General features: G+C 44.4%; 1 protein-coding gene across 12 annotated transcripts in view; it reads left to right on the plus strand.

Annotated features, from left to right (window-relative positions):
• MAP7D2 (MAP7 domain containing 2) overlaps nucleotides 1-18,612 on the plus strand; it is a 113,586-nt gene that overhangs the window by 46,442 nt on the left and 48,532 nt on the right. For 8 of the 12 annotated variants that reach the window (XM_019431671.2, XM_019431672.2, XM_019431682.2 and 5 more), the window contains 4 exons: nucleotides 8,733-8,810; nucleotides 9,864-10,027; nucleotides 16,517-16,628; nucleotides 17,465-17,563. In XM_019431671.2, coding sequence (XP_019287216.1) covers nucleotides 8,733-8,810; nucleotides 9,864-10,027; nucleotides 16,517-16,628; nucleotides 17,465-17,563 — 453 coding nt within the window. The remainder of the gene's footprint in view (nucleotides 1-8,732; nucleotides 8,811-9,863; nucleotides 10,028-16,516; nucleotides 16,629-17,464; nucleotides 17,564-18,612) is intronic. The other 4 variants (XM_019431674.2, XM_019431684.2, XM_019431685.2 and 1 more) reach the window with 2 other exon arrangements.

Consider the following 18,612-nt stretch of genomic DNA (forward strand, 5'->3'; position numbering starts at 1 on the left):
TGGTGAGGCCATGAGACTGAGCATTCTAGGGTGGTGCATAATCTGGGTCCTGTATGCTGAGGGATCAGAAAGTGTTGCTTGTTTGCTGTTGGTTGGTCGGTGGACTGGTTTTCTGGTTATAGTGCTGTGTAACAAATATAGTGCTGTGTGTGAGTATAGTGCTGCTCACTAAGACTGAGCAGTTTGTATTGCTGCCTTCTTTCTCAGGGTTCTGTGTATTGCCTGGGCTTGGCTGGGAGGTTTTCACTTGAGATATTTACTGAGGGACACCTGGAGGGCCAAGGTGACACACTCAGAGGCTGGCAGTTGGCGGTAGCTATTGGCTCTGTTGATTGGAGCACTTCCCTGAGACCTGCTGTTTGATTTAGCCTTCTCAGAGCATGGTGATGTGTTCCAAGAGGGTGAGACCCCAGAACTGGCATTCCATGTCCCTTTTAAGTATGGGAAACTGAGTCTTCTAAAGTTATATGAGTGGGTCAGGTCATACAGAAGCCACAGGAATTATGTCCTTGTCCTGATGCTGTCAGAGGATCATAGGAAATAAGGAAATGTGTGTCTTAATATCCCCTCCAGGCCTGGCACATAGTAGGTGCTTGTGAACTCAGTATTTATTGAGTGCTTAATGTGTACAGAATATTATGCTAGGCCATCAGGGCTACAGGAAGAAATGGAACTTGGGCCTTTCCCTTAAGCTTATCAGGGGGCGCCTGGGTGGCTCACTTGGTTAAGTGTCGACACTTGATTGTGGCTCAGGTCATGATTTCACAGATTGTGAGTTCAAACCCCACGTCGGGCTGTGTGCTGGTAGTGCTGATAGCCTGCTTGGGGTTCTCTCTCTGTCCCTCTGTCTCTTCTCTCTCACAATAAAATAAACTTTAAAAATCTTTTTAAAAAGAAGCTTATATTGGGGTGCCTTGCTGGTTTAGTTGGTAGAACATGTGACTCTTGATCTCAGTTATGAGTTCAAGCCCCACATTAGGTGTAGAGATTACTTAAAATCTAAACAAACAAACAAACAAACAAAAAAACCCAGAAGCCTATATATCCTAATAGATGGATTGAAAAGGGGGACAATGAGAGAGGGCCTGTGGAGGGTGGAGCTTCTTGTGCTTGAGAACCACAAATGAAAGAGAGAGGGACCCAAATTTGGATTAAAGAGGGAAAATGGCTGAGAGAGGAACAGCACTGATGGAATTTAGAGGGAAGATTCATTTTAGAGGCAAGAGGCGTAGTGGGAAAAGCTGTTTCCTTTATTTACCTTTGTACTCCTTGCCTAATTCCAGCAGGATAACAGGTACAAAGATGCTTAAAAATGTTAGTTGTTTTTATAGATATTACTGATAGGATGTTGAAATGATCTACAAATGGGGAGGTTTTGGTCAGTGGGACATAATATTCATGGTCTGTTCATTCAGTAAGTATTTGAGTACCATGTGTAAGGCACTGGGGATTCAGAGGTAAGACAAGAGCTTAGAGGGCAAGGGGTAAATGAACAGGCCCAGACTGTAGCATGTGGGGCAGTAACAACTGTGGCAAAGGGAAATGCTGTGTTGGGAGGGGGGTGATGCAGGTAAGTGATGGATCATCTCTCTGCATTCCTTCCTTCCCACTTCGAGTCCCACATTCTGCTGGCTTCTGCACATCCACAGAGGAGCTACAGGCAGGGCCTTGCCCTGTAGATCAGCATAGTCTAGAACAGCAATTCTCAAGATGTGGGCCCTGGACCAGTAGCCTTACCTGGGAACTTGTTAGAAAGGCAGATTCTCTGGCTCACCCCAGGACCACTCCATCACAAGCTCTGAGGGTGCCATCCCTCAGTCAGAGTTCATAAGCCCTCCAACTGGTTCTGATGCATACCTCAGTGGGAGGAATAGTGGGCTAGGACAATTCTCAATCCTCCTGCTGCATGTTAGAATCATATGTAAGCTTTTTTTTTTTTTTTTTTTTTTAATTTTTTTTTTCAACGTTTTTTATTTATTTTTGGGACAGAGAGAGACAGAGCATGAACGGGGGAGGGGCAGAGAGAGAGGGAGACACAGAATCGGAAACAGGCTCCAGGCTCCGAGCTGTCAGCACAGAGCCCGACGCGGGGCTCGAACTCACGGACCGCGAGATCGTGACCTGGCTGAAGTCGGACGCTTAACCGACTGCGCCACCCAGGCGCCCCTCATACGTAAGCTTTTAAAGCACCACTACCCTGGCTACACCTGAGATAGTAGGTCAGCTTCTGGGAGGGAGATGCATGCATCTGTCATTTTTTAAAAGCTCTGTGGGGAACCTGGTTGGGTCATTCATTTGAGGGCCCAACTCTTGATTTTGGCTCAGGTTATGATCCCAGGGTCATGGGATTGAGCCCCATATCAGGTTTCTCACAGAGTATGGAGCCTGCTTAAGATTTTCTCTCTCCTTCTGCCCCTTCTCTTGCTTGTGTGCACTCTCTCTCTCTCTCTCTCAAATTAAATAAGTAAGTAAGCAAGTAATTAAGTGAAAGCTATCAAGGTGATTCCACTGCATAGCCATAGTTGAGAACCACTGGTCTTCATGTGCTTAGATGAATCACCACAGATGTGAATGCATCCATGCCTGCCAGTCTACAGAGGGGAGAGCCCCCACAGGAGGGGGCTGGCTGGCATTGGACTTCCCATTTGATAAGCTCTTCATTCCTGGTTCCCTTTCTTTTTTCTGGACACTGACTCAGTTGCACTGATATGAGTATGATTGGGAAGGTTTCTTTAAAATTCATTTATTCTTTTAAAAGCTTATTTTTATTTATTTTGAGAGAGAGAGCACGTGCACAAGTGGGGGAGGGGCAGAGAGTGAGGGAAGAGAGAATCCCAAGCAGGCTCTGCACTGTCAGCACAGAGCCCAATGCAGGGCTCGAATCCATAAAATGTGAGATCATGACCTGTGCTAACATCAAGAGTTGGACACTTAACTGACTGAGCCAACAAGAGGACCCTAAAATTCATTTAATGCAATTAATTTTTAAAAGTCGAACACAGCTGGCCTCCCCTGAAAACTTTGTATTTTGATAATGGTTATTACCAGTACCATGAATAATTGATAACAGTTCATTAATATTCTAGTGAGAGAGTGCTCAGGCTAATAAAATTCATTCATTTTAAAATTAGTTTTTAAAAATGTGTTGCTGCAGGGACACCTGGATGGCTCAGTCGGTTAAGCGTTCGTCTTCGGCTCAGGTCATGATCTCACGGTTCGTGGGTTCAAGCCCCACGTCAGGCTCTGTGATGATAGCTCAGAGCCTGGAGCCTGCTTTGGATTCTGTGTCTCCCTCTCTGTCTGCCTGTACCCTGCTCACACTCTTTCTCCCTGCCTCTTAAAAATAAATAAACATTAAAAAAATTTAATAAAAAAAATGTGTTGCTGCAGCCCAAGGATAATGGGAAATTACTCCAAGCAAGAGCACATCAGTGAAGCATGAAATTTTATGCTATTCTGTTAACATGAAATAGTTGTTTAGCTGCTCAGTATCCCCGTTTCATTCGCACTTCCATAGGGATGAATTGCCCAGGAAAAGGCCTCCATTTTAATGGTGCCCATTACCTCAACACTCTTGTCCTGGGAAGCATTACTGCATCAGGAATGGGGCAGGTGTGGCTCTGACATGGGCACTCCTTGTCCTTTTCCTAGGTGGGGCACCTGGAGGAAGGTGTCCTCTGCTCCTCTCTTTGTTTTGGGTTTCCTTAAGACCTTCACTCTCGGGCCAGATTCTTTTAAATTAAACTTTCTGTTTTGAAGTTACTGTAGATTCACATGCAGTTATAAGTGATACTACAGAGAGATCCCAGGTACCCTTTACCCACTTTCCCCCAATGGCACTAACTTGCAACACTGCAGTATACTATCCCAACAAGGGCAGTAACACTGGTACAGTTAAGAATAGAGGACATTTCCATTACCACAAGGATCCTTCATGCTGCCCTTTTGTAGCCACCTACTTCCTCCCTTCTGCCCCTCTTCCCTACCCCCTGGCAAGTTCTATTCTCCATCTGTTCTCATGGGGTTCAGAGATAAAATTGGGTCTCTGGTTTAATAAAAGAGAGACAAGGATATGCATATAGTACAAAGTACAATGGACAAAGGATGATTGATTAAGAAAACTATAAACACTTTCAGGTTTCAGGCCATACAGGAAGAAGGCTTCTTTTAGGAACCAAATTCAGCATTAACCTATAAGTATACCATGACTTTAGAGGAGGTCTCTTGGTATTGTTAATGTTCATGTATTAATTGCCTTTGCTGTGTTAATCATGATCTGCCTTGATTCCTCTGACTGTGTTGCACTAATGGTAATAACTGGTTAAGTCCATGGCCCCTAACAAAAAGGGGCTGTGTGGTTCATGCTCTATCCCAGGATAAGCCTGGAGCCTCTCAGCCGGGGCTCCTGCAGAGTCATGGAAAGTTACAAGATAGAAGATGGAGATATGAGTTAATTATGTGGCTTCTCTTCAAATGAATGTTCTAGAAATGATTGCTTGACAGTTCTTGCAATCAGGAGAGGCTGATGCTGTGTGGAGGAATGAGGCCCTAACCCAGTCTCACTTATTCAGCAAAGCTCAACCCTGATAGAACTATGAGATCTTCCTTATCCATGTGTCCCAGAGTAGCTAAGTGTTAAGGGAGAGAATCACAGGAAGGAGCTGCCAGACTTCTCTTTTAAGTGCTGTCCAGTATGATAGCTGCTAGCCTCATGTGGCTAGTGAGTACCTGAAATGTGGCCAGTGTGCTGAGAAACTAAACTTTTAACTGCATTTAATTTTTTTAAGTTTATTTATTTAAGTAATTTCTACACCCACCATGGGGCCTGAACTCACAACCTCAAAATTAAGAGTCACATGCTCTTCTGACTCAGCCAGGAGCCCCTAATTGCATTTAATTTTGATTATTTTAGTTATGTAAAAATTTTTTTAATGTTGATTTTTTGAGAGACAGAGACAGAGTGCAAGGGTGGGGAGGGGCGGAGAGAGAGGGGGACACAGAATCCAAAGCAGGCTCCAGGCTCTGAGCTGTCAGCACAGAGCCCAACGCAAGGGCTCAAACTCACAAACTGTGAGATCATGACCTGAGCTGAAGTCAGACATTTAACTGACTGAGCCACCCAGGCACCCCTAACTTTGATTATTTTAAATTGAAGTAGTCATATGTGGCTTGTGGCTGCCGTGTGACTGTACAGAGACTCTAGTTTACCCATTTGGACTGTTTGAGTCACTTCACCCTCCTCAGGCCAAAGGAGAATTGCTTTTCATAGTTGTCTCCAGGATTCTCTGGCTACTCCCTTTACCCACCCAGCATCAGCCTCTCTAAAACATTTCCAAACCGTTAGTTTGAAGAGGAAGCAAATAATTAGTCTGCTTGAGCAGTGGCCAGATCTGCGCCCAGCCGGTCAGTGCTTGGCTCACAGCAGTGCTTACTTGATACTTCTCTGATGAGTTAGATTTATACCTCTCTCCACATTTGCAGGCTTATTCCTGGGACAAGGATGAGATTTTTTTTTCCCTGTGTGTGATACTGGGTCACAGCTTTCATTCATGGGCATGGAGATCAAGTTGTTACATTTCTTCCTTAGCAGTAAAGCAGTAATTAAGAGTGTGAGTCCTGGAGTCAGATTCTTCGGTTAGGATCTGGCTTCTCCACTTTCTGATGGTGTGACTTCAGACATGTTAATTAACCTCTTTGTGCCTCCATTTCTGAGCCTATGAGGGTTGAAATAGAGTACCTCCATTATAGGGTGATTGAGCCAAGTAAATCCAAGAAGTGCATAGGAACTGCGTCACCTCCTACTCTGAAGCACATGATGATGACTATGAGCATAATGAAGATTTTCTGGAAAGGAAAGGATTTGTAGCTGTGACTCTTACAAGTGGCCACAAGGGGGCAGCCTAAAATCATGCATATCCCAGGAACAAAGTGACTTCTGTTTGTAAAGCCTCTGGGTAATGTGGCCAGTTCCAAATGTGCTTGGCCATTTTAAACCTTCAGGTTTTTTTCTTCTTTTTGAAGAACATTTTCAGTGTTTCTTTGGCTGTACCTCAGATAGAGGGCAGGCCCATAAACATCTGAAAGGTGGCATGGACAATAAAGTTAGGTCCCTCTAGGATGGACAGGTTGATATAGGTGCTGACAGAAACAAGCATCTGTTCAGGGGTCCTAAGCTTCTCTTTGTAACTTTTCACACAGAAAAATTCTTATTAATTAAACTCTTGAGGGAGATATTAGAGCCTGAAAGTGCCAGAGAAAAGAGAAACCTGGTTTTGTTTCCCTTTCACTGACTACATACCTACCTTTGAGCATTGTATGTACACCTCAGGGGCACTATTGGGGGACAGTGCCCTGAGCTGAGGTGACCCAGAAATACATAAGCCACCCTTGCCTCCGTAGCCTCTCCCTCCTTCCAAGGAGACTGAGTCAGAGGAGAACTCTGCAGCCAAGAAGAATGAAATGAGGGTTCTGCCAACTGTATGGGAGCACAGAGCATCATGGGGTCTGGGGAACTGTGGGATCTTGAAGGTGGGTGGGGTTTTAATAGGTACAAGGAGGATGTGAGAGAAAGAGTGTTTTGAGCTAGAAGGTGTGTGGAAGAAAGGGCCAGTGCTAAGGTCAAGTTGGGAAGAGAGTTTGAGATCAGACTGTGGGGAGCCAGCAATGATGATCTAAGAAATTTGATCTTCAGATTCTTTTTAGATTAGTGTCCTCAATTTATTTTATTTTTATTTTTTATTTATCATCAAGTTAGCTAACATACAGTGTAGTCTTGGCTTCAGGAGTAGATTCCCATGATTCATCACTTACATGCAACACCTAGTGCTCATCCCAATAAGTGCCCTCCTCAATGCCCATCACCCATTTCCCCAACCCCCCACTCCCATCAACCCTCAGTTTGTTCTCTGTAGGGCCTTCAGATTCTTGATGATGATCATGTTGTTGGTAGCATCATAATTATTAAGACTTGACTAAATAAAAACATGGGGCACCTGGGTGGCTCAGTCGATGGAGTGCCTGACTTCGGCTGAGGTCATGTCCTCACGGTTCAGGTTCAGGCCCTGCATCGGGCTCTGTGCTGACAGCTCAGAGCCTGGAGCCTGCTTTGGATTCTGTGTCTCCTTCTCTCTCTACCCCTCCCCTGCTTATGCTCTGTCTCTCAAAAATAAATAAAACATTAAAAAAAAAGTTGACTAAAAACAGACATGGGTAATGGTACTTATAGTCCACGTTGATTTTCTAGCATTTCAGTCTTGAGCTTCAGTATGCCTGATACATAATCCAGGTTGCAAAATCAGATGCTCATGGGAAGTTGTGACAATCTGGTGTTTATCACATCCATCCCTATCTGTATTCCTCCTACCTACACTGAGTCCAAGTCTCCAGGTCTTTCCCCTGGACAGTCACAGGAACCTCTCCAAAAGAGGTGCAGTAACTGTGGCAGCAAGGCACACAATAAAGTCAGCATATGATATTACCAGAAAGGAGGGTCTAGGCACCATGAAAGTGAATCTGGTTGTACTAACACAGAAGCTGATTTCTCTAAGATGTTGTGCCTGAACATTATATAAGTAATGCTCCTGAATGATTGTGACTGAGTGCAGTAAATTATTTGTAATCCTAAAATGACCATAAAGATCATTTGGTCTTTGATTCAAAAAGCTCTTTATGATCCTGTAGAAGATGGGTAGAGATGTGGAGCTCCTAGGTTGTTTCCTGGACATTTTGTGTCAGGGGGTGTGGAGGGGGGCTGTCCTCTATTCCATTTTATTTGTTGTAGGTATTTAAATGACAAACAGGAGCACATTATATTTCTTTTTTTCTGATTCTAAAATACTAAGATTGAGGGGCACCTGGATGGCTCGCTCAGTTAAGCATGTGACTTCAGCTCAGGTCAAGATCTCACAGTTCAAGAGTTTGAGCCCTGCATCAGGCTCTGTGCTGACAGCTCAGAGCTTGGAGCCTGCTTCAGATTCTGTGTCTCCCTGTCTCTCTCTGCTCCTCCTCTACTCATATTCATTCATTCATTCATTCATTCTCTCTCTCTCTCTCTCTCTCTCTCTCTCTCTCTCTCACACACACACACACACACACACATACACACACATAAATAAGTGTTTTAAAAAATGTAAAAAAAATAAAATACTAAGATTGACATTGAAGCATATTTAACAGAACCCAAAGTCAAAATTCAATGTTGTATTTCTCAGTGCTTACTCAAGGAGCTTGTACATGTCCCTCAGCAGTTGGCTCCCTTCAGAAAATAGAATGTTCACTATCTGTGTAATAGTTGTGTCCACTTTTGTGCTTCTCATCTCCCTGGGAGCCAGGCTCAGGGAGGCCTAGTGTGCTTTTCTGCACACTGCCAGACCTTCTTGGCACTTAACTGCACTTTCTGACTCCCTCCAGGGCCAGTCCTGGGGACAGAGGACTAGGGAAAGAGCGTGGTTCTCCAGGATTGGTATTGGGGCCACTATAGCAGTTTGATGGGTGAGTGTGAAGCTGTGACTGTCACCCCTCAGCTCTCAGGGCCTGGCCGTGTGTGTGTGTGTGTGTGTGTGTGTGTGTGTGTGTGTGTGGTGGGGAATGGTGGATTGGGCCCCCATGTGATGGTGATGGTGATGGATGATGTATGTGTATGGCCAGACCCAGGGTGTGGGACCAGTGGCCCCTCACCCTCACCAGATAGGGAAAGAGGGAAAAATAATTTCATCATGTTATATTTTTTATAGGCATGGATGGATTTTTAAGATCTGATGAGAGACAAAGACTAGCTAAAGAAAGACGAGAAGAGAGAGAAAAATGTCTTGGTAAGTTGTGCCCTTTGGCTATTTAGGTACAAAGGCATAAAGATGTGGTGGTGTGTTTTCTGAAGATCCTTAGGAGTTTATGACTGAATGGGAAGAGAGCTAGGACAATTGCTAGATGAACATGAAGAACTGGGGGGTAAATCTACACTTATTTAGCAAACATTGAACTTCTGCTGTGTTCTAGACACTCTGCTAGAGACTGTGGATAAGATGGTAAAGAATGAGAAATAATCACTGACCCCGCCCCCTCAGGCATCCATTATGTGCCCTCACTTATGCTCTCTCTAGGGCATCTAGAAAGGCCATCATCAGAACTGAGAAAATAAGCAGTTAAGACATTTTCTGTGTTAGAATGGGAACCCATTTGAGAAAAGCTGTCTTACCTCTTGCAAACTATAGACAGAAGGGTATGATGTATTCCCCACAGGGTACTGGGAGGTAGGTAAATAGTGGTTTCCCCACTGAATTGAGACAAATGAGCTTTCAAATTCCCGATTGCCTCCTGGTGGTTGGTTCACACAATGCGTCTCCCAGGGAACCCTTCCCTGACACAGCCAGGTAGATAGTTTTAGGAAATGTCTTGAGAGAGGAGTGTCTTGAGTTTATACCCCCTTGCCTAGCTCAATGTCTTAATTATGAGAAATGCATAGTTAACATGTTTTTTAGTGTATGTACCCTTAGAACTCATTTCTCAACCTAGTGTATGGCTTGCCCATTGTGGCAAGCCTCACTTAATGATAGCAATAATAGTTGTAGCTTCCATGTGTAGGGCAGTTACTGTGCACTTTCCGTGCATTGCCTCATTTAATCTTCACAACATTGTGATTTTGCAGACATGATGGTCTCCACTTCACAGAAGAGGATTATGTGGTTAGCATGCTCAGGGTCACCCAGCTAGTGGCAGACATGCCAGAACCCTTCATCTCAGTCACTGTAGCCTAGAATCCCACTGGGCTCCTTTTTTGGTCTGTCTTGTATCTACATTTTGGTCTTAATCCAAACAGCATGGGGTGCTCTGGTAATGACACCTCTCTTCTGCTTTCCTTCCCCCAGCTGCCCGGGAGCAGCAAATCCTGGAGAAACAGAAAAGAGCTAAGCTCCAGTATGAAAAGCAAATCGAAGAGCGATGGCGGAAACTGGAAGAGCAGCGGCAGCGGGAGGATCAGAAGAGGGCTGCTGTGGAAGAGAAGAGGAAGCAGAAACTCCGGGAGGAGGAGGTAAGGTCCAAGGACCTCCAAGCCTCTCAGTGGCTCACACGGGGCTTGGTGCTCAAGGGCATCTGAGTGTCCTGCCCAGCTCTAGGGTACAGAAAACATCTCATACCATGTCTTCTCTCAGCAGCAAGACATGGTATAGTGAAAGCAACAATGGAATAAGAATGAAGAGACTTACTCATTCAACTCAGGTGTTAATTTGCTCTGTGACCTTGGACAAGCCAATTGGCCTGTCTGGATATTTGCTTATCTCTGAAGTGAGGGGTTGGATTTAGCAGTCTCCGAGGCCTCTTCCAGACCTAATGTTCTCTGAGTTTGAGACTCAGAAGGAATTATGGATAGGGACCTGCTAATATAGCCCTGGGGGTTGTGCTGTGAGCCTGTGCCTCTTGGATGGACATGAGGCTAGAGGAAGGGACCTGAAGGCAGAGGAGAGGGTGAGGGCAGAGGGTGATGGTCCTCATATTTCATAGCTGGAAAAGCAAATAGTTTGCCTTTAACTACAAAGATGCTAGTATATTTAAATTTTAATGTGGTTCCTTGCTTTAATCATCCTTTCTCTCCAGTTACCTTTTTAAAAAGAAATGGAATGTAATTACCTCTGCAGAGTCCCTTGTTACTAAACTTTGAAAATATATTTAGAAAGCATAGTTGGGGTATAGATTTTCTTAACTATATTTTAAGGATGTAATCATAGCCTTGTATCAGGTGATGATCATTTTTTATTCATAAGGTATAATGACTCATCGTTTAGTATGAACAATATAGAGGCTTGTTAATCGCTAGCACTATAGGATTCAGAGACATTTGAATAAATTTGGTATCTTTTTAAATTGCTGAATGGTTTATCACTATACATCTTTGCCCCTTCCTCTTTTTTAAATTAAAAAAAAAACATGAACATGTGCACATGGATACATACACACACAGACCCATCTTTGCCTATACACCCCTTATTTAAATGGTGATTTCTGGGGTGCCTGGATGGCTCTGTCATTTGAGCATCCAACTCTTGATTTCGGCTCAGGTCATGATCCCAGGGTTGTGGGACTGAGCCCTACGTCGGGCTTCACCCTGAGTGTGGAGCCTGCTTGGGATTCTCTCTATCCCTTTGCCCCTCTCCCCTGCCCACACACTCTCTCTCTAAAATACAATACGATACCATATGATATGATAACGATAACGATTTCTTTGTTCCTCTTAGCAAAGGGAAGTCATTGCAAGGGTCTTAGCCCTACTTTGCCATTTCTGGCTGTGGCCTGATAGCTACATGGCTTCATCTGTTCCCTGTGCAAATCCCAGCTCCACTACTAGGAAGCTGGTAGCTGGGGGCGAGTCACATAGCTGCTCATAACCCTCTAACTTACTCTCCTCGGCCCAAAACAGAGGTGGTCACAAATGACTTTTTTTTATAATTTTTTTTAATGTTTATTTTTGAGAAAGAGAGACCGAGCACAAGTGGGGAGGGGCAGAGAGAGAGGGAGACACAGAATCCGAAGCAGGTTCCACACTCTGAGCTGTCAGCACAGAGCCTGATGTGGGGCTCGAACCCACGAGCCACGAGATCATGACCTGAGCTGAAGTTGCATGCCCAGCCAACTGAGCCACCCAGGTGCCCGAAGGAAATGACATTTGTGAAAGTGCCCAGCAAAGCACCTTGTACAGAGTAATGTTCGGAAATGTTAGACTCCCTTCAGTGACTTCAGCTGAATCTTTAGCAATTGCACTTCCAGATAATTTTCTATTTGCCTTGTGTGTTTCCTTTCACCCCTAAGATGGGTGATGGTGGGGAGTGGAGGATGCTGCCTGACCTTTGTCATGACACATACAAGCTGAGCTTGCTTCCCTCTTCTCCCCGGACACAGAAGGGCAAGGCTGAGAGCCTGGGCCTCCCATGGTTGTGTAGCAACACAAGGAAACAGCAGCCGTCCTCTGCCACTGCTCCCACCCTCAGGGCCCCCAGAGTCCCAGGTGGAGCTTAGGGACTTTCCACATACAGGCCGGCCTGGTAACCACAGCAGCGTCAGCAGTCTGCTGGTACCGAGATCTGTTTGGCATTCTTGTGGGTGATCTTTGGAGAGGATGGATAGGTCTGCACTTCAGGAGCCCCTTTCCAGAGGAAACCCTGTGCATTTGCCTTCATGGTTCGATGGAGATCTTCAGCAGTGCTGCTGCCTGCGTGGCACATGGCTGTGGAGATTCTCCATTCTTTTCTTCTTCTTATCATGTTCTGTCTCTGTCAACTAGGGAAAAGTCTCTATAGGAATGGTTCATTCCATTGCAGCCCATTTTGCTACTGTAGCTTATTAGTAAGTATTCAGGTTGCCCACCAAGTCCTACATCTCTGGGTCTGGTATTAGGAGCTTATAAAAGACCTGTTGACTCCACCCCTCCCTCCTAGCCCTGGTCTGGTTCCATGTCCATAGAGTTGCCATGATGTTACTTTTGGTAACTCCTCATGTCTGTGTGGGTGAGCCCCAGACTTGGCCAGGAGGCTTCCTATCTACTAGTACCGAAGTGGGCACCACAAACAGCCTGGCTTCCTGGGCTTTTGAGGACTGGAAGGGCTGGAGGCTAGTCAGGCCTGTCCTGGGGAAGGGGGTGTCCAGTATCCACTTGAGATACTGAGCTTGAGCTCATTCCCTCACTGAAGGCTGCTTTCTCCTCAAATTGGGTTCTTCTAATCCTTACATGCCACACAGCTCCCAAGACTGAGGCTTCTGGACCAAACCCTTGTCACCTACTTGGGTTAAGACTGACAACACAGTATACTCACCCATTCTCCACTTGGCGAAGTATGGTTTCCTGACTAGAGCCCCTGAGAAATGGGGTTTGGTGAAGCCAACTCCATGGTCCTCATGTTAAACAGATAACCAGGAAAGCCCTCTTTCCAAGAGTAGCTTCATCTCTGTGGGATTTTTTGACACATCACAACTTCTCATACTCTTACTGCTTGATACCTAGCAAAATCCACCAAGCTGACTGTAAAAACGAAAATTTCATTAAACTGAGAGCTAGCCACTCTCAGAGGGCATTGGCTGGCATGGGGCCATGGCGACTACATGGCCTTCTGGCCAGATGAGACATCTGTTTGTAAAGAGAAAGACCTTCTGCAGAGCCCTACTGATAACCTCTTGGGGGCTTGTCCGCACACTGTTCCCCAGAACACATGTAGTAAGGGCAGTGGAAAAGGCACAGCCAGCTCTCCACTCCTGCTAGAGATGGCTGTCTGGGTCATCGACACTGCCTGGGCAGTGTCCTGCTGGAGGCCTTTTACACTCCTCAGCCAACTCTGTGGCTCACCTTGGTCTTGGTTCTCCTCTGAGTTCATCCAGGCAGACCTAAGGCCAGAGTTAAAGGGGTCAAGGGTGAGGTCCCCTCATTCCTTCCTTCCACTAAGGCTTACCCAGTAGAGGACATTCTCAGGACAAGAATCTACCTTGCCCTTTCCCCATCCTCTGTTGATTATCCAGTGATACTCAGGAGAACGAGAATTTGGCAGGAATTTCAGTATGCAGTATGCAGCTATAATATTTATTAATAGTGTTATTCTGGTGTGATTGAACTTCCTTGCATGCTCTGTTATGCTCAGCCTTTCCTCTAACCAGTGGTTCTCACATTGAGATCCCAGGACCAGCAGCATCTGCATCACCTGAGAACTTGTTAGAAATGCAAATTCTTAGGGGTGCCTGGGTGGCTCAGTCAGTTAAGTGTCCGACTTCGACTTCAGCTTAGGTCATGATCTCATGGTTCGTGGGTTCAAGCCCCACATCAGGCTGTGTGCTGATAGCTCAGAGCCTGGAGCCTGCTTCACATTCTGTTTTCCTCTCTCTGCCCCTCCCCCACTTGAGCGCACGTGTGCTCTCTCTCTCCCTTTCTCTCTCTCTTTCTCTCTCTCTCTCTCTCAATAATAAATGAACATTTTTAAAAAATAATAATAATTTTTCCTATTCAAATCTGGATTCAGCTAGTGTTGGTTAAGGACATATTATGCTAGTTATTGTCTCATAGACTTGAGTGATCTGGTGATATGGGTACTGTTATCCCCACTTTTTTTAACGTGAGGAAAAAACTTTAGGTAAGTATACATGGGAGTTTACAAAAATATCAATATCATCCCCATTTATAGATAGAAAACTTATGCCCAAGGATGTTAAATTATTAACTCAAGGTCATAGGGCTAGAAAGTGGCAGGCAGAGGTGCGATTTGAAGCCATATTTCCTGACTCCAAATCTAGGATTATTTCCATTCCATCCAATGAAGGAATAGAAAAATCTCTCTCTCCCTCTCCCTCCCTCCTTTCATCTCTCTTTCTCTCTCTCTCCCTCTCTCTCTGTCTCTCTCTCTCTCTCTCTCTCTCACACACACACACACACACACACGATAATACAATATAGGACTAACCTCTAACAAGAGTGAAGTGGACCAGTGCTTTGACATATTTGAATTATCCCATTCTGATGACTTTGAGTTCCATTAAGTCTCATACTATAGAGTTTGATTACCACCTGTTTTTCATCATCTCTGCAAAAGTGTGTGACACAGAGTAATTGTGTCTTCTCTTCAGGATAGCTTCATTTTCATAAACCTGCTTATGATTCAAAGGAATGTATCTCTAACAGTGGAATTTGCACCAACTCAGCGGGTAGGGGGTGGATGGCAGAGGTTTTTTTTTTTTTTTTTCTTTAAGGTAACGGAACAGTCCAGGAGTAGGTATAGCTTTGGGTGAACATTCTCTTGTAATTATACCCCTATGTAGCTGCTCAGTTTGGCTGACAAGTCTTGGTGTTCTTAGTTGTCATTGATCTCCTAGTAAATGAAGGAGTGTCTTGTGAGATCCTTCTGGCATGTAGGAAATCTCCCATAACCCACTCAATACTAAATTCACTCGAGGTAAAAGGTTTCAACACTTGTATTAGGTCACTGGTTAAATATTTCATGTTAAATCCATATAATGAAATAATTTTCAGTCCTGGTCTCAAGCGACGTACTTCAAGTGTCAAATAGTCAAGACGTTCTAGTCCCTCTAAACCCCCAACTTTTCTTGGGGTAGGCCCTGAGGTTTGGCTGTCAGAATTTAATGGGCCAGGGTCATGAGGACAGGACTTTGCTAGGAAATGCACACTCATAATTGTAGAGTCTCAGCCAAAAGCTAGAGCAAATAAAAATCTGAGATTTACAGGAGAAAAAAAATCCCCTTTCTGCTCAGAGGTCCCTGGAGAGACCATGTCTTAGCAAAGTGCTATTCAGAGAAAAATTATGCAGAGGAAGCTGAGATGTAGATAATGCACATCCCATCTCTCTGGTATAGACAGAAGGGATAGATCCAGACACCTCATAAGCGACCTTTCTGTGTTTCTAGTAAGTAAAATAAAGGAGGAGCCTTTCCCTGATTTTGAAGTCATGGTTACTCAGTTGGTGCTTCCCTGAATTAATTTTGCTTGCTTTTTATTCAAGCCATGAGAAAATAGTTATCTTTTTGTTTTAGATTGGGCTAGGATTCCTAAAGCGTCTCAGGGTTGGCTTTTATGAAGGCAAAAGGGCATCAGCATGTACCTGTTTTCCTTGCTTCAGGCTTTCTGTAGTAGAGTCAGGGAGAGGATTTGGTATTTGCAGTGTCATTGGGGTGGTGGAGAATGCAAAATTAGAACAGCTTCACTCCAGTGCTGAGGAAATATTTGCCAGCCGTCAGACCCAAGTTTATGAATATAACACTTTGGTAACACAGGAGAGTGCTTTTTAATAAATGCTTTGGTAAGAGAAAAGCCTGTTTTGTTTTGTTGTTGTTTTTTCTCTTCTGGCTAGAAACCGTCTAGTTCTTCTCCTCACCACCCCCCCCACCCCCTGTCTAACTGTTGAGAATGCATCGATGCTTTGTTTTGTGGCCAGAAGGTTCCCTACTCTTGTCTCTTTTAAATTTTGAAATATGCAGCATTATGCCCAGAATACTATGTAGCAGGAAAATGTTACAATGTAGAAAACGATTGATTCCCCTTTAAGAAGTTCTAAGATGAAAATGGGTCTTGGTAAAATAGATCTCAAAGCCATGTATGTATACTCCAGAAAGTTATGTTTAAGGCTACAAAAATTCAAATTATATTTTAATTTAAATTTTCTCAAATGAGAATGCTTTATGCTTTTCTACTAGAGAGAATGCACTTGGTTCCAGAGCACAATTCTAGTTCTAGTAGATAGGGCAAAATGGGACGTGAGACAGGCCTGAAGGAGTTAATGCTTGTCTGGCATTATTCTTAAACAAATCAAGGCCTGGCTGCCGCAGCAGCCTGTCCCCTGGGGCTGGGAGCCAGCACTAGCTGCATTGTTTACTCTCCACCCACTAAGATCTCGCTGGTGTGATGTAGAGCACGTGTGCCTAGGTTTTGGATGCTTAACACAGAGAAACCCATTTGGTGACTCACCCTGAGCACCGCTCTCGGCAGCACAGTGGGGCTGGGTGGTTAATGTTGCTCTTCCTTATGTGAACTGGGCAGGAGCGGCTGGAGGCGATGATGCGTCGGTCCCTGGAGCGCACACAGCAACTGGAGATGAAGAAGAAGTGCTCATGGGGAGCTTCACTGGCCACAGGGCCTGGAGGACGTGATGGTGAGTGTAGGGCTATCCCTGCATTGCAGGGCCCAGGTGGGAGATCATGGGTCAAGCAGAAGATGGTGGGCACAGGCTGGTGCCCACGGGATCTGGGGCATGCTTTGTAGTTATCTGCAGGTACCTTTATCAGCTGTGATGCCAACCTTCCTGTATATGTATTTCTCATTAAGGGGGTCTGTGCATTATTTTTGCTAGCAAACAGCAGTTGATACAGTAACTGGGCTTTTTGAGGTAAAACAAAAGAAAAGCAAAGAAAATGAATGCAGAGCCTGGTTAACCAGATGCATATGGCAAGCCTAGGTATACTCTGATTTCAGGGAAGGTCAAATGGCAGTAGCCTAAGTCACTACTGCAGTGTGACCCAGAAAGGCTGAGCAGCGGTTACCCTCCAAAAGGGGCTGGGGCTTTTCCCTCCTCATTATTAATTTTTGTTGCTCTTCCCATTTTGTTTCAAGGTGACTTATTTATTTCATTTTCCAGTTCATGCTCATCTTTAAATTTTCAAGTGCTTAATGTAATGTGTGGATTGTTACTAGTCTCTGGGTAGCTTTTCCCTCTCCAGTGCCTTCTTTACTGTGATTTTGTCATTCTGTTACACAGGAGTTGTATATTAGCTTTTTCTGAAAACAGATGGATTCCATTTGTAGTACAGTTTCTTGACTTTGCTGTATTGTGCTTTTACCCTCTGTCAGTGAATATACTTTATTTTCTTTTGGAGAAGCCAATAACCTATTTCAGTTACTTTTTCTAATTTCCTAGTTAGAAACTAAACTCAACCAGAAATTGGGACTTTTTTCTTTTACCTCTCTTTGCTCTGATTTTTTGCTGTGTAGGTGAATCAGAAAATACCCCACCCCCTCCTCTAGGTTTAGCATCCAGCACCCTTCCTCCGGACCCAGGGACCAGTGCCACCGCTGCCGAGTCCACCAACGGTATATCTGAGCTTCACCGCACCGTGGCGTTTTGTGATGACTGTACTGATCATCCTCCTCCATCACCGTGTTTGTCTCAAGCACTCTTAGTTGATTTCTTAGACTGACCCCTTAGAACTTTTTTTCTAGAACTGTGAATGACATGCCCATGTTTCTTTGTTCCTCTGTCATCGTGGAGCTGTGCATGCCTTACACCCTAGTGCCCTGGAGACATTTCATCCTTAGCTCACCAACTGCTGCTTGAAAATCTTGTCAGTGTTTGACTTATGTGCATTTAGATCTTTAATACTCTCACTAATTACTGGTTTTAGGCATGAAGTAGTAAGGTGTTTCAGTCACTTCTGGTTACCAAAACCTGTGCCCTTAGAGAGTTCTGTGTGTTAATATGATAGATTCCTGGAAGAGGTGTTTGAGACAGAGTGGTAGTGAGGTTATCGGTACCAGCACTGGAAATCTAAAGGAGATAAGTTTGCTTTGTTTTTGATTTACTCTATCTAATAGGCTCTCTGTTTTTGGATACAGGCCTGGGAAATTCTTAGTGCCTAGAACAAGAGCAGAATTAGTAAAATTTTGCTTCCATTTAATAAAGACTTTAGAAATTTAATCCATCTTTGACTGGCAAAGAAAAACAAGATGTAAACAGGATGCAGTATTTATCAGCAATACGGAAGGTCAAGTTACAGCAGTAGGAATAAATATCCTTGGCTTCCAGCATTCCTTTGACAAAGAAAAATCCTTACTGGTGTTGCTGAGTAGCAGACACTTTGCTGCATGGGCCAAGTTAACTCTAATGTGGCACTGGTCTTCCCTTAACAGAGAGGGGCAGTAGGTAGGAGTTGATAATTACCCCTTGGGAATCACACGCAGGGCTCGGGCCAGGGCGAGGCAAGCACAATATGTGACTTGGACACACAATTTAAAGCATTACCAAAGATCTAAGTTATCGAGATGAATTAATATTTGAATAAATCTAAATGAATGCGTAATAATCCATGATGAACAAAATATCCAATTTCTAAAGGCGAGTACCATACTGAGTCAGCCATAAC

This window comes from Panthera pardus, unplaced genomic scaffold, assembly GCF_024362965.1.
Source record: "Panthera pardus isolate Hobbes unplaced genomic scaffold, ASM2436296v1 HiC_scaffold_27, whole genome shotgun sequence".
Lineage (NCBI taxonomy): Eukaryota > Metazoa > Chordata > Mammalia > Carnivora > Felidae > Panthera > Panthera pardus.